The sequence below is a fragment of the Crinia signifera genome, chromosome 5, assembly GCF_055691185.1.
Source record: "Crinia signifera chromosome 5, ASM5569118v1, whole genome shotgun sequence".
Taxonomy (NCBI): domain Eukaryota; kingdom Metazoa; phylum Chordata; class Amphibia; order Anura; family Myobatrachidae; genus Crinia; species Crinia signifera.
Window position 1 is genome coordinate 168,029,840 of NC_139221.1, and position 24,816 is coordinate 168,054,655.

Below are 24,816 nucleotides of genomic sequence, written 5' to 3' on the forward strand. Positions count from 1 at the left end.
CCATTGTAGTTCTCTCATCCTCCATTGTGCCCAATGCACTACACCAATTGTGGATGACATCATCCCCAGCAGCTGTACACACTCCTTCACTGGAACGGTCATCTTCACCGCTATCTTTTTTGCGAGAGATGTAATCTTTACACACCTTTCTTCTGAAAGAAGTAGTCTGAAGTTCTCTGTGTCTATTATAACACCTAAAAACTTTATTTTCTGAGTCGGCATTAGTTGACTCTTTTGAAGGTTGACCAACCAACCATGTCCCCGCAGAACCTCCATCACTACCTGCAAGTCTCTTAGTACTCCTTCTGATGATGCGGCTGCGATCAGGAGGTTGTCGAGATAGGGCCAGATCTGAATCTTTCTCTTTCTGAGAACCGCTATTAATGTCATTAAGACCTTTGTAAAGACCCTTGGGGAGGTTGTCAGCCCAAAGGGGAGGCACGTGAACTGGAAATGTCTGCCCTGCACGCAGAACCTGAGAAATCTTCGATGAAAACAGTGTATCGGGATGTGATAATACGCGTCCTTCAGGTCCAGGGACACCATGAAGTCCCCTTTCCTGATGCCTGAGGTAATGGTCTTCAATGTCTCCATACGGAACTTCCTCACTTCTATATACTGATTCAGCAATCGTAGATCTATGATGGTCCTGAAGGCACCTGTAGCCTTCTCCACAAGAAATAAGTTTGAATAGAACCCCCTTCTTTCTTGTTCTGGCGGCACTCTTTCGATCGCCTTGATGTCTAACAACTGGTCCAAAATTTTCAGTAACTCTCTTCTTTCTATAGGAGATGTCGGCATCCTTGACTGAATAAAGTGATCTCTTCTTGGTAGCTGTGCAAATTCTATCCTGTAACCTTCGCGTATTATATTTAACACCCATTTGTCCCGAACTGAAGTCAGCCATTGCTCCCGGAATCCTAGAAGACGGGCTCCCACGGCTGACGTGCCATGATTGTCATTGCTTGGAGCCTCTTCTGGAGTTGGCACGAATAAACCTCCTAGAGGTACCGAATGAACCTCTCTGATTATAGGGTCTCCCTGGCCTGTATGACTTTGCATCCCTATATGTTTGTCTTGTCACTGTAGACACTGGGTACTTAAATTTCTTCTCCTGCGGTAGCTTTAAAGACTTCCCTCCAGTGATGCGATGGATAAGGGCGTCGAGCTTGGAGCCAAAAAGAAATGAACCCTCAAAGGGTAATGCAACCAGTCTATTCTTAGAATGCGTGTCTGCCGACCAGGACCTTAGCCATAGGGCTCTTCTTGTAGCGACCCCTGCTGCCATAGACCTAGCCGAAAACTATGTAATGTCCAAGGAGGCCTCACACAGAAATTCAACTGCTTTCTGCATACTCTCCAAGTTCTTCAGAATATATGCTCTAGATATCCGTTCCTCGATATCCGAATGAAGATTCATACTCCAGATCCGTAGCGCTCTAGCTACTGAAGCAATCGATACACTAGCTTTCAATGCTACTGCTGCTGATAGGTGTAGCTTCCTGAGGGACCCCTCCATCCTCCTATCCATCGGGTCCTTGAATGAGGCCCCATCCTCCAGCGGGAGGGTCGTACGTGAGGTTACTTCGGCAACCGCCGCATCTACCTTCGGAAGGCCACACCACTGCAGAAAGGACTCATCCTTCACTGGGTACATGCGATCTATACGGAATAGCTTCCCCTGCTTCTTTTATGCAACCTTCTTTTTAGGAGACCCAGGCACACTGGAAATAGACAGAAAAAGCCTATCACTATCGCTCAAAAAATAAACACTTCTCTACACTGCTTTAAAACAAACAGTCATGAGGCTCACCTCACAGGGACACTATCAGCCCTAGGGGGGGAAGGCAGATCCATCCTTAATGCAGTAGAAAAGCTCCTGAAGCAGCCTGCATAAATACACCATACTGTCAGAATGGCTCAATCAGGCATAAATGACGGATAAACCATAGCCTCCAGGAGGCCTTACCTTTCCTTAAACACTGCTCCGTCTCTCTCTGCCCACAGTCTCTAACGCAGACTGAATGCATAGCCCAGCTGATGCCTTTTAAAAAAGCAGAGCGCGCCACGGAAAGCGTGCAGACATTGCAGAGAGTTCTGGGGCTTGTAGTCTTCCCCACCCGCCGCCGCACGGACGGCCGTGCTCGGCGCAATGCCTCGTGGGGATTGTAGTACCTCGCGTCCGATGGGCGGAAGTGACGCGCACTTCCGCCGGGCGTCTGGTGAGGCAGCGCGGCATCCTGGGAAACGTAGTTCCGTTCCCGCCGCGTTCACCCGGCTGACAGGCCGCTTGTACCTCCACGGCAGACGCTGCTCCAGACATGGAAGACTCACAGCATGGCATGCTTCCTCCAGACTCGGCGCCAATACACATGGACAGAATCCCCACAGGGGTCACACTCCCATGCTGCTTCCCCCAGAGTGAGCCCTGTATCTGAGAGGTGAGCCCCCCCAAAAAAAGTAACACTGCTGATCTAACTAACAAGGAGACAGGAAAAAAGACACCTAGGAAGGGGAGGAGCAGGGATTTATACCTGAGGGGTGAGGTTCCAGGGAAAAAAGTAACCTGTCTAACTCGAGGATGAGGGATGAAATCCCTAGGTATTGGCTGCCATGGGGATCGTAGAAGAAATGGGATTTCGGTCACAGGCATTCTGACCGCCAGTATGGTAACTACTGTACATCACCTATGATTAACCTAGGATTGCTTGTTAGTTCAGCTTCTATTGGATTAGAAGGCGCTATAGTACTGAGGAAGCAGGCAGTGTCCTTCAAGTGAAAAAATGTATTGTATTTTCAACATTTGCTTTTATTATTTTCTTTTACTTTCATTTAATTGCACCCTTTAATATTTGTAAATGTTATAACTATACAAAAGAAAATGATAAAACTACATATTCAATACACTTTTATTTCAATTTATAACTGCTAAACGCCATAATATGACAACCATTTTGGTTCTTTTCTTCACAACACCCTGTTTCAAAAGTAGGTAAGGTATTATCCCCTGGAATTACACTTAAAGCTCCCTTCTGTACTTCAAGCTAAGCAAAAGCATCCCAGTAGCATCAAACACAGAGATACACAAGCAGCTCATTAACAGACAGGAGACTTATTTTAACTTCTGAATTATCATCCATTCATATACTGTATTAACACTATTATTTAAAAATAGTGCAGGGACTTTGGTTTTGCTATCCAAGTATCTTATCAGCATATATGAATTAGAGAAGTGATGAGCAATAAGCAGACTTCCATCATGCCCGGTCACAATTTTGCCAGAAGAGCATGCTGGGATGTCTAGTTCAACAGTAGTAAGAGGGCTGCTTAATGCCCACCCCTGTATTAGATTAATTTAACCCGTTTAGGCACAATTCTAACTGAGAAATAAACTATTTGCATTATTTGTATCATAGGCAAATACTTTGTTATTATGTTATAGTTAATACACAATTTTAGCAATTTTTTTTCTTCAGAAAACAATTCCCTTTTTCAGATAATAATACACGGGATCCGGGATAAGTTTCTGGACACATGTGTTATTGCGGCAATACAGGTCTCCTAGGGCTGGTTATTGTGGATTTTGGTGGAAAGTGCCGGCTATGGGGATTGTCTGTCTGTGAAAAGTTGCCTAGGCTAATTGGATATCGCCCAATGTTGTATAGAGCGGATATATTCTGCAGCACTTTTACAAAGAATGTGTCATTTTCACTCCCTGCCCCAGTGGAGTTTACAGAATAACTTGTGTGACTAAATCACTAAATTAGCAACTGAAAAGGAAAGTTATTTGTAGTTTATTGAATGAATACCTGTCCAAAATACATCTTTGTACAAGAAAGAAGCAACCGAACACAGCAATAACCTGGATCACTCACAGAATTGAGGAAAAGTGTTTTCGTCATACTGGATACCACAAATATGGCGCAGCAGAAGGCTGCCTCGGAGCTGTGCAGCTCAACCAAACTATGGGGGTTATTCTAGTTCATTCTTTCTGACAAAATCCTTCTTAGATGGACAAAACCATGTGCACTGCGGGTGGGGCAGATGTAACTTGTGCAGAGAGAATTAGATTTGGGTGGGGTTTTTCTTCAAAGTGAGATCTATATTGCAGTGTAAAATCATGCAGTCAGTATTTTCCCTGCACAGAAACAAAATAACTCACCCAAATCTAATTCTCTCTGCACATGTTACATCTGCCCCCCCTGCAGTGCACATGGTTTTGTCCATCTAAGAAGGATTTTGTCAGAAAGAATGAACTAGAATAAACCCCTATATCTTTCCCCTTGTCTCCCCCTGTCCTTGTCCTCGTTCATCACCCCCTCGAGTGTGATGACCCTGCCAAGTGTGGTAACCAAGCACAGCAGGGAAGCCCTTCTGAAATGGAGCTCACCCCTGGAGCAGACCACCCGATGAGCCTTACGGAGCGGGCGGTGGCCAGATCGGCAGCAGTCACAGTCCACGCTGCCCTTGCTGCCCTATGCAGAAAGGATGCAGTAAATTGAATGGCGGTTGTTGGAGAGTGGACCGGCAACCATGGAGAACCATTTACAGAGGTAGCAGAAAAGTAAACCCCCAGGGCAGTGTGGCGGTGGTCCCAGACCGAGCTGCAGTCCATTAGCTCCCCAGCACTGCCAGCAGAGGCCAACCTGGATTAAGCAACAGTGTGTACCTGCCCTGGTCATGGAGGAGAGGCTGTCGTGATGGTGGAAGGTGGGAGCGGCGGGGGCACCGGTCTGCAATCCCCCGATCCTGCTCTCAAACATGCGCTCCCTGGCAAACAAGTTCGATGAGCTGTCCCTCCACATGGGAAGCACAAGGTCGAGCATTGCAGGACCATCTGTCCTATGCTTCACAGAGACATGGCTGGATGACCACATTGCTGACCCCACGGTGCCCCTGCCAGGATTTGGTCTCTACAGAGCTGATTGCACCAAGGTTCTCTCAGGGAAAACAAAGGGTGGCGGCATATGCTTCTACATCAATGATAGATGGTGCACCAATGTCACGATCCTAGGCAAATCATGCAGCCCTCACCTGGAGATGCTATGTATCAACTGCAAACCCTTTGTCCTCAATTGTCCTAGTGGGAGTGTATATCCCCTCCATGCCTGCGCAATGGAAGCCATGCATCACCTGGCCACCAGCATATCTGACATGGAGCAAAACACCAGGACTCTATGTTCAGTGCTGGGTAACTTCAACAGAACTAACCTAAGCCAGAAGCTGCCCAGAGTTCAAACAAGTCACGTGCCCCACCAGGGAAGGGCATACCCTTGACCACTGACACAACACCCTTAAGTCTGCCTTCCTGGCTGCACTCGGACTATCTGACCACTGCCTCATCCACCTACTCCCTACCTATACGCAGAAGTTGAGAGCGGCTAAGCCTGTCGTCAAGACAGTTAAGAAATGGAATAAAGAGGCTAAGCTGAAACTCCAGTCCTGCCTCAACTGCACGGACTGGGGGTCTTTGAAGCCTCGGCAACTGACCTGAATGACTTGACTGTCACATCCTACATAAGCTGTGAGGACATGTGTATACCCATCAAGACCTACCGCATCTTCAACAACAAGCAGCCAACATAGTCAAGGACCAACTACATCCTGGCCATGGCTTGTTTAACCTGCTGCCATCAGGCAGACACTACAGGGCTATTCCCACCAGATCCACCAGAAGCCTAAAAAGTTTCTTACCTCAAGCGGTTCACCTGTTGACACATGAACTCATGAACACCTCACTGTCTAGTCGCGTCATAACCCTTTGCACATAACCTAACACGGTGTCCCCTTGGAATAACTTTCTGTATGGACTGTACATGTTCCCCCACCAGTTTATATTGTTTATACTGTATGCTGTTTACTTGTTACCCACCTGGCTGCTGCACAGCAAACCAAAAACATTTTTTTTTAGTATATGCAAGTATACCTGGCCAATAAAGCTGATTCTGAGAAATTTAATTTCACAACCAACTAAGTACACACATTAACCACTTCAGTGGTTGAGCAATAATGTTCAAGTCGGCAAACCCGGAAGAACTTGTTCTTTGTACTAATCTCCTGACTGAGATCGTTGTCAGGAGACCTCATAAATGAGCTTATTTGGCCATCTTGTGGCTTTCAACAGTATTGCTCAGTCTGCACCATTATTCTAGTACACCATATATCAGTACAAAGTAGCTAAATGTATCATTACCACAGCCAGCAGTGTGTGCAATACAAAGTATCCATTGCAATTCAAAGTATCCAGCTGAGTAATAGCAAAAATAAATTAAACAAATAAAATAAACAAATAAGCAGAAGAAACTAATTAAATGTATGCTGAGGTAATTTTGACTTTTATGGAAGATAATTCTGTAGATGATTTTAGCCTTTCTGAAGTATTAGAATTTGATTCTATAATTTTGCTTATACAGTATACATTGCCTTTGTGGCAAAATAGTCTGAAATAGTCTGAAAACTACTTATTGTATTCTTAAATACATTTTTGTAAGAGGAGTTTTCATGATCAACTCATCATTTAAAAACCCGCCCTGGGAGGGGCGACATGGTAATAAAAACCCACCACTGAAGGAGTTAAGGGACAATTTCTAAGCTACTGTATCTGACTAGTTAGCTTAGAAATGGAGCACTGAGCGATCCGTGTGTGAAGCGTTCAGTGATGTGCAGTCCTGCACATCGCCATCGCCCACATGGAAAGAAAGCGCTTGTCTTTCCTGCTGGATTGCGGGGCTATACAATAGGCAAAGCCACGCTCTGCACAGATCGCTCAGCACACATTGCCCTGTGCGTTGCAGGTGTACCGTGATGTGTGCTGAAAGTTTGTGCTGTAGCCAGCGCTCAGCAGCACAGGCTCCACTGTCTCCCAGTGTGTGGGGGGCATTACAGATCATTCTCTGAGCATCTAAATTACAAACAAGGTTGTAATTTACTGTGGAAGAAACTCAGACTACCCACAGGAAACTCATGCAAATGAGAAGACACAAATTTTACAATGAAGGAGCCGTTGGCAGAATAGAACCTGTGCCGCTGTCGCCCCCCCCCCCCCCCCCCATACTAGGACAGCAATGCAAGCAGAAACTTAAACATCATTACATGCAGATTAAATAGCTTCACATTTATAAAGGAACATAAATAAGACATGAACATGTCTTACCAGAAGGTATAAACACAATGTTTATCCCGAAGACTGTATGGGTAAGCCATGTATATAATCCATAGAAGCAAGCCATTTTTAGGGAAGCATCAAATACACCCCTAAAAATCAAGAACAAAACATTTAGATCACTCAAAATCATTCCAATCCCCAAAAATTTAGCAAAACAGTTTATAGACTCAAAAAGATATACTGTAGATAAACAGATATGTCCACATACATATTTCATTTTTTGCTTTATTTAGCACAGTATGCATAGCAAGGCTAAGCTGCTTCTTCACAAGTACCAATTAGATGGATTCAAATGAATTTGAAGCAGATTAAAGTAGGACATTTTAGGAAAAATCGCAAGGTGTGGCTAGACTGGACTGTCAGAGTGGGACACACTTTACTTTAGCATGTCCGGGTGTAGGCAGAGAGCAGCAGGACTAATGGGGCCCATACACGGTGCCATTATTGTATGTGTTTTGAACTTTTAAGTTAAAAACTAATTGCATGTACAGTAGTTCAAGTTGCACAGTGTTTCTGTAGGGCTTGCGATGTGATGTGCGCTCCCATGTACTTTATATTGCATAGTACAAAAAAGTATGTGCAGGTAATACTTTTTGTACTACATCACATCCCTGTTGTTAAAATCGCATAGCAGTGAAGTTCAAATTGCACAGCACTCATTGTATAGTTCAAATTGCACCTACAACACATTGCACCGTGTAGGGGCACCTTTAGGTAGGAGCCAGACAGGAGGAGGAAGGTAGAGCCTAGAACAGTGGTTCCCAAACTGTGTGCCGTGGCACCCTGGGGTGCCTCGGGACACATGCAGGGGTGCCCTGGGTTGGTGGTCAAGGACCAACTCAAATTATGAATGGTTTGTTATTTATGAGCAAAACCAGTGCTGGTGGCTGCCAATCATAAAATGTGTACAAACAGAAGCAAATCCTACCCTTTACCACATAACTGACCCTAACAATCGCATATAAACCCAAACGAATTAATTTTTGAGGGGCCAAGGGGTGCGGTGAAAAAATTCTGATACTCTAGGGTGCCGTGATTCAAAAAAGATTGGGAACCCCTGGCCTAGAAGATGCAGGAAGTGCCTGAGTGCCAAAGGACTGCACCATCTAACCCCGTGCTGCAAGGTTATTAATATAAAACAATTCTTCTGAAACAAGGGGAAGACATTCCTTAATTTTTATCCGACCCCCTTCACCCTAAATTTTCCATTTTTCAAAATGCACAACATTTGACAATGCTAAGCAGGTGATGGAAAAAAAGACATAAATTATTATTTTTAACACAGACATAGAGAAAACACTATAAAAAATATATCAAACAAGAATGTTAATGTCTCCATAATTGCAGCATTTAAATAAAATGAAATTGGATCACACGTAAGCTTAAGCAAAAGCAATAACCCTTAATGACAGCAGTGCAGTGCAAGGAAACTGGCGAGAAGCACATTGTACATAGCAGATTTGAACAAGGAGCAATCAGTAGGATTCATAATGAGCTTAAACCACACAAAATAGTATACAATTATAATTGTTGGAGTGATCATTTTCTAATTAAATTTGCATTTAAGCTACCTATGCAAAATCCGCAATGAAAACAGTAGCTGATTGGCCACGGTGCAGGGATATGAACTGTCAATATTCAAAACAAGAACAAACAAAAACTAAAGTATAAAAACAAAAAAGATGCAAGTTACAGGTGGGCCCACGTGCATACACTCATGTGAAAATATCGCACATACTAAATTGCACCAACACAACATGCAACTTAGTAATGTGCAATATCCCCACCCGAGCAAGCAGAATAGGAGTATCAGGATACAGGGGTATGGGACATTTGGGAAAAGAACATGCCATTATGGGAAAGGTGCAATTTTCTATAGAAACATGCACATGCTAAATAGCCACACTTTTGATTTGTAAAAAGTAATGTTTGCAAACTCACAGGTGCATTTACATATCGTTGCTATGAAATGATCAATATTCATGTATGGCACAACAGCAAAAGTAGCATTGCTAGGAGTTTACAACTGCCAGGCAAATGGTAGCACAGCTGTACAGCAGTCACTCTGTTCTGTAGGAGATGGAACCTGCTGCACAATCGATTCAGTGAATATAAATGACGTTGGTAAACCACCGATGACATGTAATGATTTCATTCATGTCATCTTATGGAATTTTTACATATCAAGAAATATATCAAGCATGGACGTAATTTAGATCTTTTAACAATAAAAATAAATTGAAATATTACATATAAAATACTACTGGACATACAGGATAGTCATCCGTATAGTGGGGGAAGTCCCAAAAACGACAAAAATGTTAATGCGCGCCTTTGGCATGCAATTTCCCTGCCATAACACCTCATGATGTCTCTATGAAGTGCATGAGGTGTTCTGGCACTATTTTACATGTTCCTGGCTGTCTACAAGTCTTGACAAAGGCTCTAGTTTGAGCCGAAACGTTGACCAATAATGTGGCAGCGTGACTAAATAAAGATTTATTTATCTTCAGTCTGGAGAGTGACCTCTTTTTGTACCCACGTTCATAAAAGTTTCCATCAATATGGATTCTTGAGTGTACACCCCAGCAAAAGTGGATTGGATTAGTGAGTGCCACCTGCACCCCGATATATATAGATAGATTCGATTTTCCCTCTTTTCTGTGCCAGGCCCTTGCATATGCCAACCTCTTTGCCATTTTCCACCCTATACTAAACCCTTTGCATTTTTCCTATTCCAGCCCCCTGCCTTTTCCAGGCATATATAATTAGTTGGAAGTTTTTACACAAATAGAGACACACCCATGAGCAGACCACCCAAACAGAACACTGGTCACGCCCCCCACATTATTAGGTGCTGGCCACAACCCCTATTATTGCGCATAATAGGCCCTTGATAACTTTCCGCTCCAGGCCCTTTAAGACCTTAATCTGGCACTGGCCGCTTGAACAGAAGTAGGAAAGTGCGAGAAGCTTTACAGATGTTAGGAAGGTTCCTAACTCCACTGTGGGGGTGTTTAAACTGTGCCTAATTTCCGCCAGTCTCAGGGTGAATTAAATTCACCCTATTCAGTCTCTATGATGACTTTTCACCTAGATCGGTGGCTTATTTGTTGATTTTGGATCAGTTTTTGCCCATGCCAATTCAACAGAAAAACAGCAATTATTGAATACCCTTTCGAGTCTTTTTTTTTTTTTTTAATTAATGCATAGAGGAAGAATGGTAATTGGAGGAATGCAACTTGCCTTGGAAGGACCCCGAAACTGAAGCCCATAGATTGGAGAGTGCTTACTAGGGAAATGTAAAAGTACAGGGGTCCCCCCTTGCATTCCATTGAGTGTCTAAAATGGGCACTAATATATTAGTTTCGACACTTCAAAAGAAGCCACACGCACTTGGATATTATAGGTAAGCAGCTGCTCATAAACACTCACACCACAAGCCCAGCATTATAAAGCCTGCATACACCCTGGTGCAACATTGCACTACTGAGATGCATGTGCCCAGGCACTAGGACTCAACTGTAGCAATAGAAAGAGATATATTCACACATAGAATGTCAATTAAAGGGTCTCAAAAATGTTCTGCATTCAATAAGTGCTCCCACAGGATGTTACAATGAATGCAAAGAAATACTAATGCTGATTAGAAAATGTGCAAATACAGGCCAAACTGCTTGCATTTATCAACGGTCATTTGTGCATCTAGCATCCTAAATGCCTGTTGTAGTTTATAGTCCGACATGCACAAGGTCGACACAGACAAACGGTTGACACTTGATAAGATCGACATGACTTTTGGGAATTTATTCTATTCTTTTTTTACATACTTTACAATCCATGTGAACTCTGATTAGAGAAGGCAAAAGTGTGACAAGCGGTAGTGAGGCACCTTGCCTGAAGCATGCGAGGGGACACGGTACACTAATTTGGAGCCCACATGATGAAATCTACAAATGGTCAACTGAAAACTCATGTCAACCTTTGCATGTGTCGCCTATCGCCAAGTCGACCTTTTATCTGTCGACCTTTTGTTGTTGACTTAATGACTAACATAACCCATCACAGACCTGTTCTACAATAAAGTGTCAATCAGGAACATGAAAGCATATTATAAAACAGTTCATATTTTGCCTCTATTTATTAATCCTAATAAAATAACAAAGTACCAAGCCCTAATCAAAATGGCATTACCTTATGGCTTCTTCTACAGACTGTCCAATTACATTGGATGATGGGCCAGGCTGAGAGAGTGGTGTGAGACTTATAACCCATTTTACCGGTTTGTAGTACTCATCACTGGAACTCAAGAGGTAAAACAATGTTGTCAGAAAAATAACCTAGAACACAGAGCAATAGAGTGTTATTATTGAATCTTCTATCTTATTCTTCTTAAGTCATTATACTCCACTGTCCACCATTGCATTTGCTGCATATGTAAGTACACTTTATGGTTTCCATATAGTGTTTGTGTCTACATCAAATAAACAACAAAAATGTTTCCATTAGTAGTGCACTTTGGTAATGCTACTTTCTCTATCATACAAATGGGATATTGGGGATTTCATCATAACGTATGGGAGAAGAGAGGTATCCGCTGGAGATAGGCACATAGAAGCCCTTTCAATGGGTGTACTGGCTCCTCCCCTCTACTTCCTCCCACAAGACCAGTTTAAGAAAATGTGCCCTCAGGAAAGGGTGCTCACTGTGAAGCTCCAGAGAGGTTTTCTTCAGTTTTATTTCTTTATTGTTTTGGGTCTGCTGTTTGGGCTTAAACAGCATTCGTGGGAAACCAGGGGAAGGGTTCAATTGTCGATCTCTTTAGGTACCGAATTGAACCTGCTGCAGGACCACTGTCCTGAGAGGGTGTTTGCCACCACGGATTGGAAGCAATTCTGATAGCTCCCGACTAGCCTCGCAGGGCGTAGTATGCAGACCTTCAAGCCATGTTAGCGGGTGACCCGTGGTGCCTTCCTCAAGAAAGAGACCTGCTCACTCAAGGTCCCTGCGTCTGCCAGGCTTTAGAGCAACTACGTTTAACGGCCTGGAGGTTGAGCGGCAGATTCTAGCTCACAAGGGATTGCAATATGTGGGCTGGTGTTAACAGTTGAAATTTCCGCTAGCAGAATTTACATTGCTTTAATTGCTTCCTTTATTTTCTGCAGTCTGCTTTGGAGTTGGGCCTACATTTAGGTACCTTAAAAAGGTACAGATTTTGGCCCTTTCCACTATCTTCCAGAAGAAATTGGCTTCCTGACCGGAGGTCCAGACTTCCCTGCAAGGGGTGCTGCGTATTCAACCCCCTTTGTGCCGCCTACACCTCCATCGGAATTGGAGGTTGTCTTAGATTTCTTGCAGTCATCTTGGTTTGAACCCTTGAACTCAGTGGAGTTAAATTTCCTGACATGGAAGACAGCTGTTCTGTTAGCTTTGGCTTCAGCACGGATGGTGTCAGAGCTGGGCGCTCTGTCTTGCATTATATTCCATAAGGATAGAGCGGAGCTCAGAACGAACCCACGGTTTCTTCCAAAGGATGTTTTGGCCTTTCATTTGATCCAACCTATTGTGGTTCCAGCAGGGGGGCCTCATTCGGAGATCCCTGCTATGTTGGATGTGGTTCTGACTCTCAGGTTGTATGTCCAGAGGAAGGCCAGGCTTCACAAAACAGATTCCCTCTTTGTTCTGTACAATGCCCAGAAAAAAGGTCATTCGGCCTCAAAGCAATCAATTGCTCGGTGGCTTTGTACTACTATCAAACAGGCCTATGTGGTGGCGGGCATGCCTGGCCCTGCTACTGTTAGGGCTCATTCTACCAGGGCAGTGGGTGCATCCTGGGCCTCTGCCCAGGGTGTTTCGGCTCTGAAGCTATGTAGGGCAGCTACATGGTCGAGCCAACATACATTTGTCAAGTTTTATAAATTTGACGCCGTTGCCAAGGAGGACATTCAGTTTGGGAATTAAATCTTGGGTATAATTCCCATACGTTATGATGAAATCCCCAATATCCTATATGGATGATAGAGAAAATAGGATTTTAATACCTACCGGTAAATCCTTTGCTCGGAGTCCATATGGGAGATTGGTCGCCCGCCTCAGTGCGGGATCTTGCAGCCTTGTTGATCCTGAAAAATGGATCCTGTGTGCTGGTTGCATGTCACCACTTTAGTACATTTTATATGTTAACACATATTTATAATGTATCCTTTTCTCATATACTTTCCATTCCTTCGGGCATAGTTTCATAATAACTGTTCTTGTGGGAGGAAGTAGAGGGGAGGAGTCAGTACACCCAGTGAAAGAGCTTCTATGTGCCTGTCTCCTGTGGATACCTCTCTTCTCCCATACGTTATGATGAAATCCCCAATATCCCGTATGGACTCCGAGAAAAGGATTTACCAGTAGGTATTAAAATCCTATTTTTTAAGTCAACCATGTAATAATGGACAAACTATATATATGGAAGATTAAGATTCAAAACTATTTCTAGAAAAGTAAGTAATTTGGGTTCCAATAAAGTTCAGATCTCTAGCTGTAATTTTTAGGCATTAATATTTAAAATGTTAAAATTTCAGATGTCTCCAAAAATGCTAGATTTTCTATTCCTCTAAGTCTGTTAATTGAAATTGAGTTTCCAAAGTTATTCTGCTTTAGAGAACAGAAGTTATAGCCAGTGCTGGACTAAAGGCCCATACACAATGGGCGCCTTTGAGCTTAAAGCAACTTCGTTTACTCCTTTGTGCTGCTTTCAGCTGGAAAGCCACCTAGTGCGTACGGGGCAGCGATGAGTGCTGATGTGTGCTCTTGCATCATCGCTGGCCCGGCTGCTTATCTGCTGTTATTACCAGAGGTTGAGCGATGGGGTGGACGGCTTTCTAAAGCGTCCTGCTATGAAAAGTAGTCCACCCCTGGGAAAAAAAAATCACTAAAACGGATTAAAAACGCTCAGCCCAGCGATTTTCCCATCATCGGTCAGCAGACACATCACCCAGTGTGAATGGAACTTAAGTCTTCAGGGAACCAGAGGTACTTAAGACAGGGGCCCATTTGTCAGTACCTCCCCTTGAATGTGCTCCAGCATCCTTCCCTCCGTGGCACTGGCCCCCCTGCCTCCTCAACCCTGAGTCAAAGGAGATCGGTAGTGCCTGTATGGCTGCAGCTCATTGGGCACCATGTAATAAATCAGCCTGCACCAGCTGATACTGTGATCAGAACAAGCTCATTATGTCTGCTGGGGTTAAGAAATTCTGGCTTTCCCCAGCCAAAGTTTCTTAACCCCAGCAGACAAAATTAACTTGTTCTGATCCCAGCATCAGCTGGTGCAGGTTAATCTTCAGTCCCTCCATAGCTTGGTGGTCCTCGGGCCACAGCTGGTTCTGCTGCCACGATGGTTATCGTAAGGAGTGGTCAGGGCTGGTGCAGCATCATGGATAGGGTTTGGGTCAGTGCAACCAAGTGCAGGCAAACATAGCCTGGATCAGGACGGATCACAACAGCAGTAGTAGAAAAAAGTTATTTAAAGATATTTAAAATTACACACACACACTATATAGACTGCACAAAATTATAATACATACCAATGATAACACAAAATTTAGAAGTGCTGTGCCACTGTAGACGATGACTGTAAACAGGGTAGTCACAGTGGTAAAAAGTAAACTTAAATTTCGACTCATCACAATCCAAAGAGACTCCAATATCTAACAGAAATAGGAAAAGAAATCATTGTCAGCTGGAATGTCGGCTCAACCAATAGTTATAACATTAAAAAATTGTATATATTATTATGTTTACTGTATATGCGATATTTTTTGTCAGACCACAACTTTCTAGGACAATGGTCATAGAAGTACAGTATCACAGAATAAAGCTAAGTAAAGTGTTCCTTGTTGGCAATATTACAGCCAATAAGAGATCAATTAGGAAACAAACACTGTATAAAATAAAACTCCTACGATGAGCAATGTCCTTTGATCTTTTAGTCTACTCGCTGTAGACTTTAATAACAGTACATTTTAATAAGGTTTATTCCAGAGGTTCCTAAACGCAGTCTTCAAGGCAGCCTAACTACAGGTTTTATATATACTCATGGCTCAGCACCGATGGTTAAATCAAATTTGCGGAGTTACTAATTAAGTCACTTGTGGTCAAGCATAGATATATGTAAAACCTGGACCATTAGGGTGCATTGAGGAATGCGTTTGGGAACGTCTGGTTTAGCCTATCACAAAATTTGTCCCTAATGACTCTTGTGTAAAGCAGAATACAAACCAACCCAATTATTGGGTCAAATAGCTAATATAGCCTGATCGACTCAGTGGTGTATGCAGCCGCACCTAACAATCCACTGAAGAACTGAAATAGCTCAATGTGCAAGGGGTACACATTGATTAGATAATCGCTCTGACGATCAGATTGTTTATCTGAGAGAATGTTGTGACACACACACACAACATAACACAAACATTACTGACAGGGACATTGTAAGAGAGGAGGAGGATCTTCTGCAGCCCCCTCTGTCCAGACTCCCGCCTGTCTATCCGCCAGTACTGTAGAGTCTGAGCACTAAAACACATGAGCAGACCTTCAGAAAATAGCATGGAGGCATCCTTCCAGTGAATTCTCTACTGCGTTTGCCCCAAATGCCTGGAAAATTGCCACTGTGCCATTTTCTCATCAATGGTTTAAGCACTTTCTGCCAATGGGAGTTTTCAGAGTAGGGTATTAAATAAAAGAATGCAGGGTGCGTGGTGTGGACCCCCCTGGACACAGGGGCCTATGTACATTTCACCTATTATAAACCAGTGACTACTGAATATTTAGAACACAAAATAAATAGTGAATAGAAAAAAACGTATGTCTCACAGAGAGAAATGTTGCAATGTTCTCCTGAACAAATGAAGCAATATCTTGCCAATCCAAAACTTCTCCCAACCAACTGTTCTGACGTTGTATTTGGATCTTTTGACCCTTGTATTTGCCAGAATTCGTCACATTCTGTCAACAGAAGACGGAGTTAAAAAGACAGTTTACGTTAACATTTGAGGAAAGGTCAGTAGCTGACAAGAGAAAGTGAAGACTAATTCTAGATCTAAAATGGGGGAAACATGCAGTAGAATTAAACAGAACTTGTAGCAATGTTACTCTTGGACAGTCCAAGTAGCTAAAAACAGTAAGAAAGAGGTTGATTAAACAGTTTTAGGAGATTATACTGGTAAAATGACGGACAGCAGGGTTGGATTATAGTAACTGCCAGGTGTCTGAATCTCCTGATGCTGGAAGCCAGTTTTGGCCAGAAGGGTCTGGGCATGGCCTGTGTGGGGTGAGTGAAGGGAAAGCACAGAACCCCCATAAGTTCTGCCAGTGCATAGCACATATAATGCAGCTGAGCCGGTTATTTGCCTTCCCCTCACTTGCATCATCTTCAGCCCCAGCACCTATATCCCGGTCACTGCACTGCTCATCGCATACATGGTCACACAACTTGATACCTTACTGAGTCACCTATTCCCCCCCGCTGGTAAGTGGCCATGTGTCCCCAATGCCTCCGTTCTGAGTGATGCAGGGACGTCTGGCGATTCCTGCATCCATTTCCTGGACACTGATGTTACTTTCTGCCAAATCCCGAAATGGCAAATAATCTGGGTTTGCAGCACAGTATATGGAGGAATGGGTGCAGAGTGTATGGTAATTGGGAGAGAAGTATATGGAGGAAGGGGGTGCCCTTTTTATAGAGGGTACCATATAGAGGGGTATGAGTTGCAGTGTGCATATAGTGGCAGTATATGAAGGGGTGCAAAAACTGGAAGAGGATAGGGTTCACTGTATATAAGGGCAGTGTATGGTGGTGATGTAGTCAAAATCCCGGTGGTCGAAATACAGACGCCGGAATCCCGACCGCCGCAATGCCAGCACTTTATCCCTCTATGGGTGTGCCGAGTGTAGCGAGGCACCAGGCCTCCTGCTTGGCGAGCACAGCGAGAATGCCACGTCCCCCCCCCCCCCTTTGTCGGCATTCCGGCGTCAGTATTTCATACTGATCCCATATGGTGGAGGGCGCCGTGTACATAGGGTGTGTGTGTCCTGAACTGCGCTCCGTTAGATGCCCTCCTGTATTCACCAGCTGCACGACAGAGGTGAGAAGTAGCATTAGCCTTTGATATATATGGATAATGGTAGGCAGATGTTAAAGTGCAGAAAGCTATATTTTCCAACTTAAACACCACATTTCAAGAGACTTCCTCCAGCTACAGTATAGGCATATGCAAACAACTAAGACTATGCAAAAAAAAAAAATACTAATTTTATATGTACAGTATAGCTAGCTATATATCTAACATTTCATACACATGCAATTTTTTTAAATTATATATATATATATATATATCTCAATAACATAGAAAGACAGATGACAGATACGGAGCTGGCAGAGTACATGACCAGCAACAGGATCTTGCGGTACTGAAACCCGGAAGTCGCGTCTCAGTCAGTACCGTGGAGCCGGGCTTGTTGTTCAGCCGCCATGCTGACCAAGCACCAGCTGGAAGCGAAGACACCAGCACCGCCACACGGAAGACCAGAGAAGGAGCACATTGTCAGTACAGGTTAGAGGTGCACTGCGGAGGGGATGAGTTGCCAGCCCCCCTGCACCGCCAACCTACTGCCCATTCTGTGACTCTGCCTTTTTAAATCATCACATTTACCACCACCATGACTCTACCCTCTTTCACAATTGACTACCTTTCCCACCCTCAGACTTGCGGTTACCCAGTTGTGGCAACATTTCCCCACCCCAACACCTCCCTTTCACAGACCTATCGTCCTGAAATATACGGCATTGTGACCTAAGATTATTTGCATAATAAACGCTTTATGTTGCATTATACATGGTCTCCCTTTATACTGTAGGTGCAGGCAATTCAGTGGAAACAGCATACCATTCGCATCCTTTATGTACTGTACAGTGGTTGTCACCCAATACACCCAACAACTCCTTTAGCGCAGGTCCCCATACCCTGTTAAGAAATTTTCAATGGCAAACTACCGGCATGGTTTGGTTGCCAAAAATGGCTGCCAGTGAACCTGGCACTTGGAGAACCATAAGTGCCAGCTGGGCTAGCAGTTCAAGGAAAAAAAATAATAATAATAATATATAAAGAGACTGTTTTTGAAGAAGAAAAAAATCCTGCCTGTTCAGTGTCACTTGGACCATTATTTTCTTGCTGGGAGCGGAGATTTCTCTTTTACAGTTAATAATATTGGATGTCTGAAAGAATAATCATTCCAACAAGTTGGTGAAAATATTTTATTCTATCAACTAATTGGAACACTGTTTGACAACACTGTTTGACAATAGTTTGTATGCTCCCAAAGACTTAAAAATGATTTTCTGATTGTGACAATAATCTGTTCTGCGGCCAGCTTTAAGTCCCTTACACAATTAACGAGTCCCCGCCGACGCCGATATTTGCAGTGGTGGGGACCCAGCATTGGCAAGTGCACACACACTTGCCGATGCCGGGTATATCAGGGAGCGATGGCGGGGGAGTTCTTTCCTTCTTCAGGACATGTTCTGACATTGTACAGACTAGGAGATATTGTTCACAATATCACTCAGAAAGCCCTTGCCATGACTCGATAGCACTGTGTGTCTTTTTTCTATTAAAATACATCTTATTTGCAAAATGGAGCAGCTTCTTCTGTGGATTGAAAGATATGCAGCATGCCTATATTCTGTATGCGACTACGGCTGTATCTTTCCTGGAAAACACTGACATTCCAATTCTTGCTTGTGAGTCCTATTCACTCCATTTTGTAAATAAGATGTATTTTAACAAAAATAAGCCACACACTAGAGAGTCAAATGGTGCTGATGTGTTTTACATCTAAAGCAACTTGTATCGCATGGAGAATATATGTATTTGAACATATCTGTAAGTACGGTATATGAATTTTGACTAATGATGAGAAAGGCACTTTTAAAGAAATAAAGTAATGTAACATCTGACTTACCTTAATGACCCAAGAATGGTATAGTCTGTCCCAGAGCTCTAGAACTTGCTTCTCAATTATAGCAGTGTTGTTTACTTTTTCACCTAACACCTTGTGTAGCTGCAGAGAAACACACTCATTTTATAGGTCAGCTGACGCAGGCATATGCATTTTAATTTGTTAGCTTTCAAACTATAAGCACTCCTTACCTGCTATGTACTATCATATAATGCAAGAATACATTTGAGATCAACTAAAACCTTGATAAAACACACAAGACCGATGAGGAACTCAGGTTAACGTACAAGCTTTCAAATCTAAACTAATTCTAGGCATTTAAAGGTCAGACAAAATGCCTGTCAGACATCTGCTAGCCTGATATCCATCAGACATATGGCCACGATATCTGCATTTAATGTCACGATTCGGTCTTCCATGTAAGGAAAATTGAGAAGGAAATAATAAAATACATACACATACAGAAGATATATATATATATATATTTAATGTCCGTGAGTCTCCAAAACACTGACATCTGATGGCAGAGAAAATACATATCTTTCTCACACGTTACAAACACAAGATTGTAGCAGACTAGCTTTCGAAGCTTTTGCTCTGAGCAGGCTTACTAGTACAATATATATTTATATTATAATATAATATCAGTTTTTTCATTTATTTATTTTTTGGAGCTTTACTTGATCATTTTTTACATACCACCTTTTTCGTTTTTTTGTTTGTTTAAACAGTTGTCTAAAGTAAATTTAGCTGATGTCAAAATATAAATGAAAGTAAACCTCTACTAAGTAAAATTGTTTAACATTTTTTTTCCCTGTAGTAAGCGTAAGATCTGAAATTCACATGAGCACCATCAGAGTCACTTCCCCGGTTGTTTCAGCCCCAACTCAAAATATATGGCACAGAGAACATACTGTATATGTTATAGGGCTACCTTGTTGGTGATCCATTCTCTTCCATACTGATACACATTGTTAGCAGCAGAGTTAAGAGCATTCTGGATAACTTGTGCTTCAGGAAGCCAACTGCAAACCAAAAACAAAAAAGGTTAAATTGCTTGCAGATTTACTATATCTCGTAAAAAAGAAAAATGAAGTGAAGTTATACAAAATATCATAGTCACCTAGTTATGCAGAATTCATTCTTTGACTGGTCAGACTCTACCTCCAATCTCTGAAGCACTCTTTCACCTGCCTCTACTGCAGCCTTCCTATCCCCCCCGCCCCCCTGTAATGCAAGGGTTGAAAATTCCCTCTATTTTTCTTTTTTTGCAGTCAGGGTAAATACTGGCTGCTTTTGTATGTAGCCCACAAATGATGAACAGCTTTATTTGTATTAAGCAAATTAGAGTCCAGGTATAAAACTCGTCTTGTACATGTACTTCTAACAATAAATAACCGTTTTGTCTCTACTTTGCCACCTCCCATCTAGAAAGTAATCTCTTATCAGCAAGGCACATTTTACCCTCGGTCTCATATCTGGGTACTTGTGTATTATCACGGTGCCCACTAAGCAAATAGCTTAGTGGGCTATTCTGTGTTAGAAAATCGCATCGCATCCGATTATTGTATGGCATGCGATGCGATTTTCCTATGTAAATTTATTCACTGCTCTCTGTCAGTGAATACATTACAAAAATCGTATCCGATATAAAGTCGGGTCCGATATTGGATATTTTATGGCATTTAATGTACTGTACAATTTGAATACATAACAAAAATCGGATCAGATATAAAATCTGATCCGATTTTACATGGTTTTATGGCATTTAATGTACTGTACAATGTGAATACATAACAAAAATCTGATCCGATATATCATGGTTTTATGGCATTTAATGTACTGTACAATGAGATGACATACAATGTAATTTAATAATGTGAATAATGCACCCCCCCACTATCCACGCCACCCGAAGTGTGGCAAGCGGCGATGGAACACTTTCTCCCGACCTTTTCATACCCCCACTATTCACACCACCCCGAAGTGTGGCAAGCGGTGGCGGAACATGTCCTCCCGACCTTTTCATACCCCCACTATCCACGTTGTTTAATATTTCTTTATTAGGGTCAGTTTCTTATTAAGAAAATCAAAAAGAAAAAATGACATAGCACTGATCCAAATTGTTCCTATTACTGAAAAAGCTGCTGTTTTTACTAAGGGAGTACTCTACCTCTTAATTTTAGAACAAACAAAACAAGAAACAAAAATAGCGTTAATCTGGAAATATATTTAGAATATTTTACTGTTAAATCAAAAAAGAAAAAGTAATACAATATTTAAACAATTCACCGGCCGGTGGCTACAATACATAAAATGTATATATTTACATAAAATTGCACGTAATCACTTTCCGATAATAAATGCTTTTGGTTAATAAGGCAAGCAGCACAACTGTTAAAAGTTCTCCTTATACAGTATATATTTGTTATACCCCTTTCAGACAGAAAAAAAGACCCGGGAATTTCCCTGCTCTTGCCGTGTCGACCCGGGTTTTTCTTCTGTCTGAAAGGGTCAACACGGGTCTAAAGTTCCGGGACTTCGACCCAGGTATTTACCTGGGTTTTTCCCGTGTCTGTATTCCAAAAACCCGGGTCGCCGGCTGTCTGAAAGGAAACAATCCGGGTTTTTGGGATTATTACACATTGTTAGGCACTGATTGGCTCTCCTGGTGGGGTGCTGGCTGATTGGTTGTGAGGATAGGCTTCTCTGATTGGCTGGGAGGGCATGGCAATGGAGCTGGCCTCTGAGGTCATTAGGGAGCTGAAAAAAGGATAGCATGGCCCACTGGTAGAAGCAAGAGGTGAGAGCTGCTGGCAGTGAGAGGGGAGGAGGATATCGGCAAACAGATGACTGGGACAGTCAAAGATGCCACAGTGTACTCAAACATTGCAAATATACTGACAGCCATGTGAGGTAACATGTACCTTCCAGTATATAAAAACAATAAAACTTGTTTACAACATATCCTTGTGTCATACCATGGTTAATGCAATGCAGTGAGCAGTCACCACCCTCTTTTGATGACCTCATCTCTGTGTGCCTTTAAAACTGTCCTATTCTTATGACACACAGAGTTTTGCAGGAAAAATCTGGCTTCTGTGTGAAAAGGGTCGACACGGGAAATACACGGGTTTTTGCTCCTGTGTGAAAGGGGGTCAGCCCCTTGCTGCCTAGTTGTACCCGGGTTTTTGTATCCGGGAAATACCTGGGTTTTTGTGATTTTTCTGTCTGAAAGGGGTATAAGTGTGTCCATGGACTATGCTTTTATTTAAAATAAGTTGGTAATGGATAAACAGTCCTTTTAGCTCTCTCACAGCTGGTTATGCAGGATTTATACTGATACATGATTTATAGATGGATAGTTAATCAATATTAGTAATTGGTGTTTAGTATGGACAAGCAGTCAATGGGTTAATAAGCGCTGGTTTTCTTTCTTGTTTTGTTTATCTGTTAAAGGACTAGATTTACTGCTGTTTCTCCACATCATTTATGACTGGAAGTCACAAGCACTGATTTTGCATATTACATTGACCATAAATAATTTGAATTGGTCCTCGACCGCCTACCCAGGGCACCCCTGCAAGTGTCCAAAGGCACCACTGGGTGCCACGGCACACAGTTTGGGAATTACTGCCCTACGACAAATGCATATTCTCTATCTGAATATGGCTTCCTGTATGAGGTATTCTGCACCTCTGTATGAGCCACTATCAACAATACTCCCATAACATGGCCCATGCACACTACATGAAAATTTAATAGGGCTCGTCTGAACAATAGTTAAAAAAAAAAAAAAAACACACGTCTGGTACAGTGATTCGCAATCTAAAGTACCCCCAACAGTTTGAGTGTTCTTGGTCACCCGGCAGGTGCACAGGTGCTCTTATTATGGTCTAACACATTTTAAAAGATCCATAGGTGCATCTAATTATTTAAGTTGTGATTGTGTGTGTGATGACCTGTAAAACATGAACTGTTGGGGGTAATTGAGGACTGAGGTTGGGAAACACTGGTCTAGTGTGTACACTCAATATCGTTAATAACCCTTTCCCACCCTCACATCTTAAACTTGTAAATCGACTTTGTTTATATAGCCAACGACCTGTATGTAGATCCTGGTGATGTCACGGAACGATATTGTTGACCAAAAACTATAGTTTTTAATGCATACTTTTCATTTAAATGTATCAACCTGTAGAATTTTGTTTTAACTTCATTCATTTAATGTCAAAAATAATGATTTACATTTTAGGTGGATTGTGGAGGAATCTACTCATGAATTGTAACCGTAAACATGTCTAAACTGGAAAATTGTGGCTTTGCATAAAAAGGTTAAAAGGACTTAAGTTTGGTTGCTTACTTTGCCCATTCTGGATGATTGGAAACCGTTTCGTTTATTAAATTGCTTGTCACTGCAATAATATGCACACTTTCTTCATGTACCTGGATAGGTTAAACAAAATAACCTTTACATTTTTTTACAGTGTTTTCAGAATCAATTACTAATTGCAGCACAATGCCTTTACATATGAGGACATAAAAGATACAGCATCACCTGAAAACCAAGGTGTTCTATACTGTAGATTCACATTGAAATATGGGCATTCATAGAATTTCTAAAGAAGTAACTTAAGTAGAATATACATTATTTTACCCAGAATACTACACCATTATTGTGGTAAACATTTTAGAGCTGAAACCAATGTCTTTAATACAACTGTAAATGGGACAGTGAATTTTGGGCCAGATTCAGAGATGTAAGCAAACCCAATGGATTGTGTACATCTCTAATGTTTAGAGACACAAGCGTGTGCATGTCTATGTGCGAGTTGCTGTGACCGGCTCACCATCACAAACTTCGATGCAATGTCTTCAGACAGAGCACTCGGATCTACAAAACAGCAGTGGGATTCTTTTGCCCTGAGATGCCTCCTGTGGCATTAGCATATTTTTGCACAGGAGATGCGTCCAAACATGCAGCTGCTGTGCTAACACTGTGTTCTAGATGAGGGTTTACCAATAAACACTACAGTGGCATTGTTAGTTCTTTCTTTGTGTGTGCGGATTCGTCTGCCTATGCAAACAAGCATCTGACTTGCCTTCCTCATTGCTTTGTTACATTGCTTACCTGCCTTTACGTGATTCCTATATCCCTTTACTCCTTAGTAGTTTACAATACAGTGCCATTAATGCTATATTTAGCCTGGATTTTTGAGACCCATGATTATGCATTTGTTGGCATTAAACTGTAAAAGTCTCAAAAATCCAAAGGCTAAATATTGTATTCAGGACTGAAAGTCTGCATAAGAATTTCATTTATGATATTGCATACTATACTTTACCTTTGCTGTTAAGAGTAAAGCTAAAAGTAGAGTCCCGATGACAAGCAGGCAAATTATGAATATGCTTATAATCTTGTCAAGAGCTTTCTCCAACCAAATGATCATCTGTACAAAATGGTAAAAAGAAAAATATGAAAAATTAGTAACTTATACTGATTCACATTGCACTGCCGGGTAGCACCCGGTATTTTGTACACAGGTCCAACAAGGATGCGACTTGGCTGAGACCCCTATTAGACTTAAGGCATGACTTTGCTTATTTCTAGATCGATGAAGTTACTCCCATCGACCCAGCTTACC

The 24,816-nt window shown here is 42.3% G+C and overlaps 1 protein-coding gene across 5 annotated transcripts in view; it reads right to left on the reverse strand.

Annotated features, from left to right (window-relative positions):
- TMEM245 (transmembrane protein 245) overlaps positions 1 to 24,816 on the reverse strand; it is an 82,654-nt gene that overhangs the window by 14,460 nt on the left and 43,378 nt on the right. For 4 of the 5 annotated variants that reach the window (XM_083188263.1, XM_083188261.1, XM_083188260.1 and 1 more), the window contains 8 exons: positions 24,517 to 24,621; positions 23,535 to 23,617; positions 20,106 to 20,196; positions 19,175 to 19,273; positions 16,028 to 16,159; positions 14,740 to 14,862; positions 11,360 to 11,505; positions 7,154 to 7,254 (listed from right to left, as the gene is read on the reverse strand). In XM_083188263.1, the coding sequence (XP_083044389.1) occupies positions 7,154 to 7,254; positions 11,360 to 11,505; positions 14,740 to 14,862; positions 16,028 to 16,159; positions 19,175 to 19,273; positions 20,106 to 20,196; positions 23,535 to 23,617; positions 24,517 to 24,621 (880 nt within the window). The remainder of the gene's footprint in view (positions 1 to 7,153; positions 7,255 to 11,359; positions 11,506 to 14,739; positions 14,863 to 16,027; positions 16,160 to 19,174; positions 19,274 to 20,105; positions 20,197 to 23,534; positions 23,618 to 24,516; positions 24,622 to 24,816) is intronic. The other variant, XM_083188264.1, reaches the window with a different exon arrangement.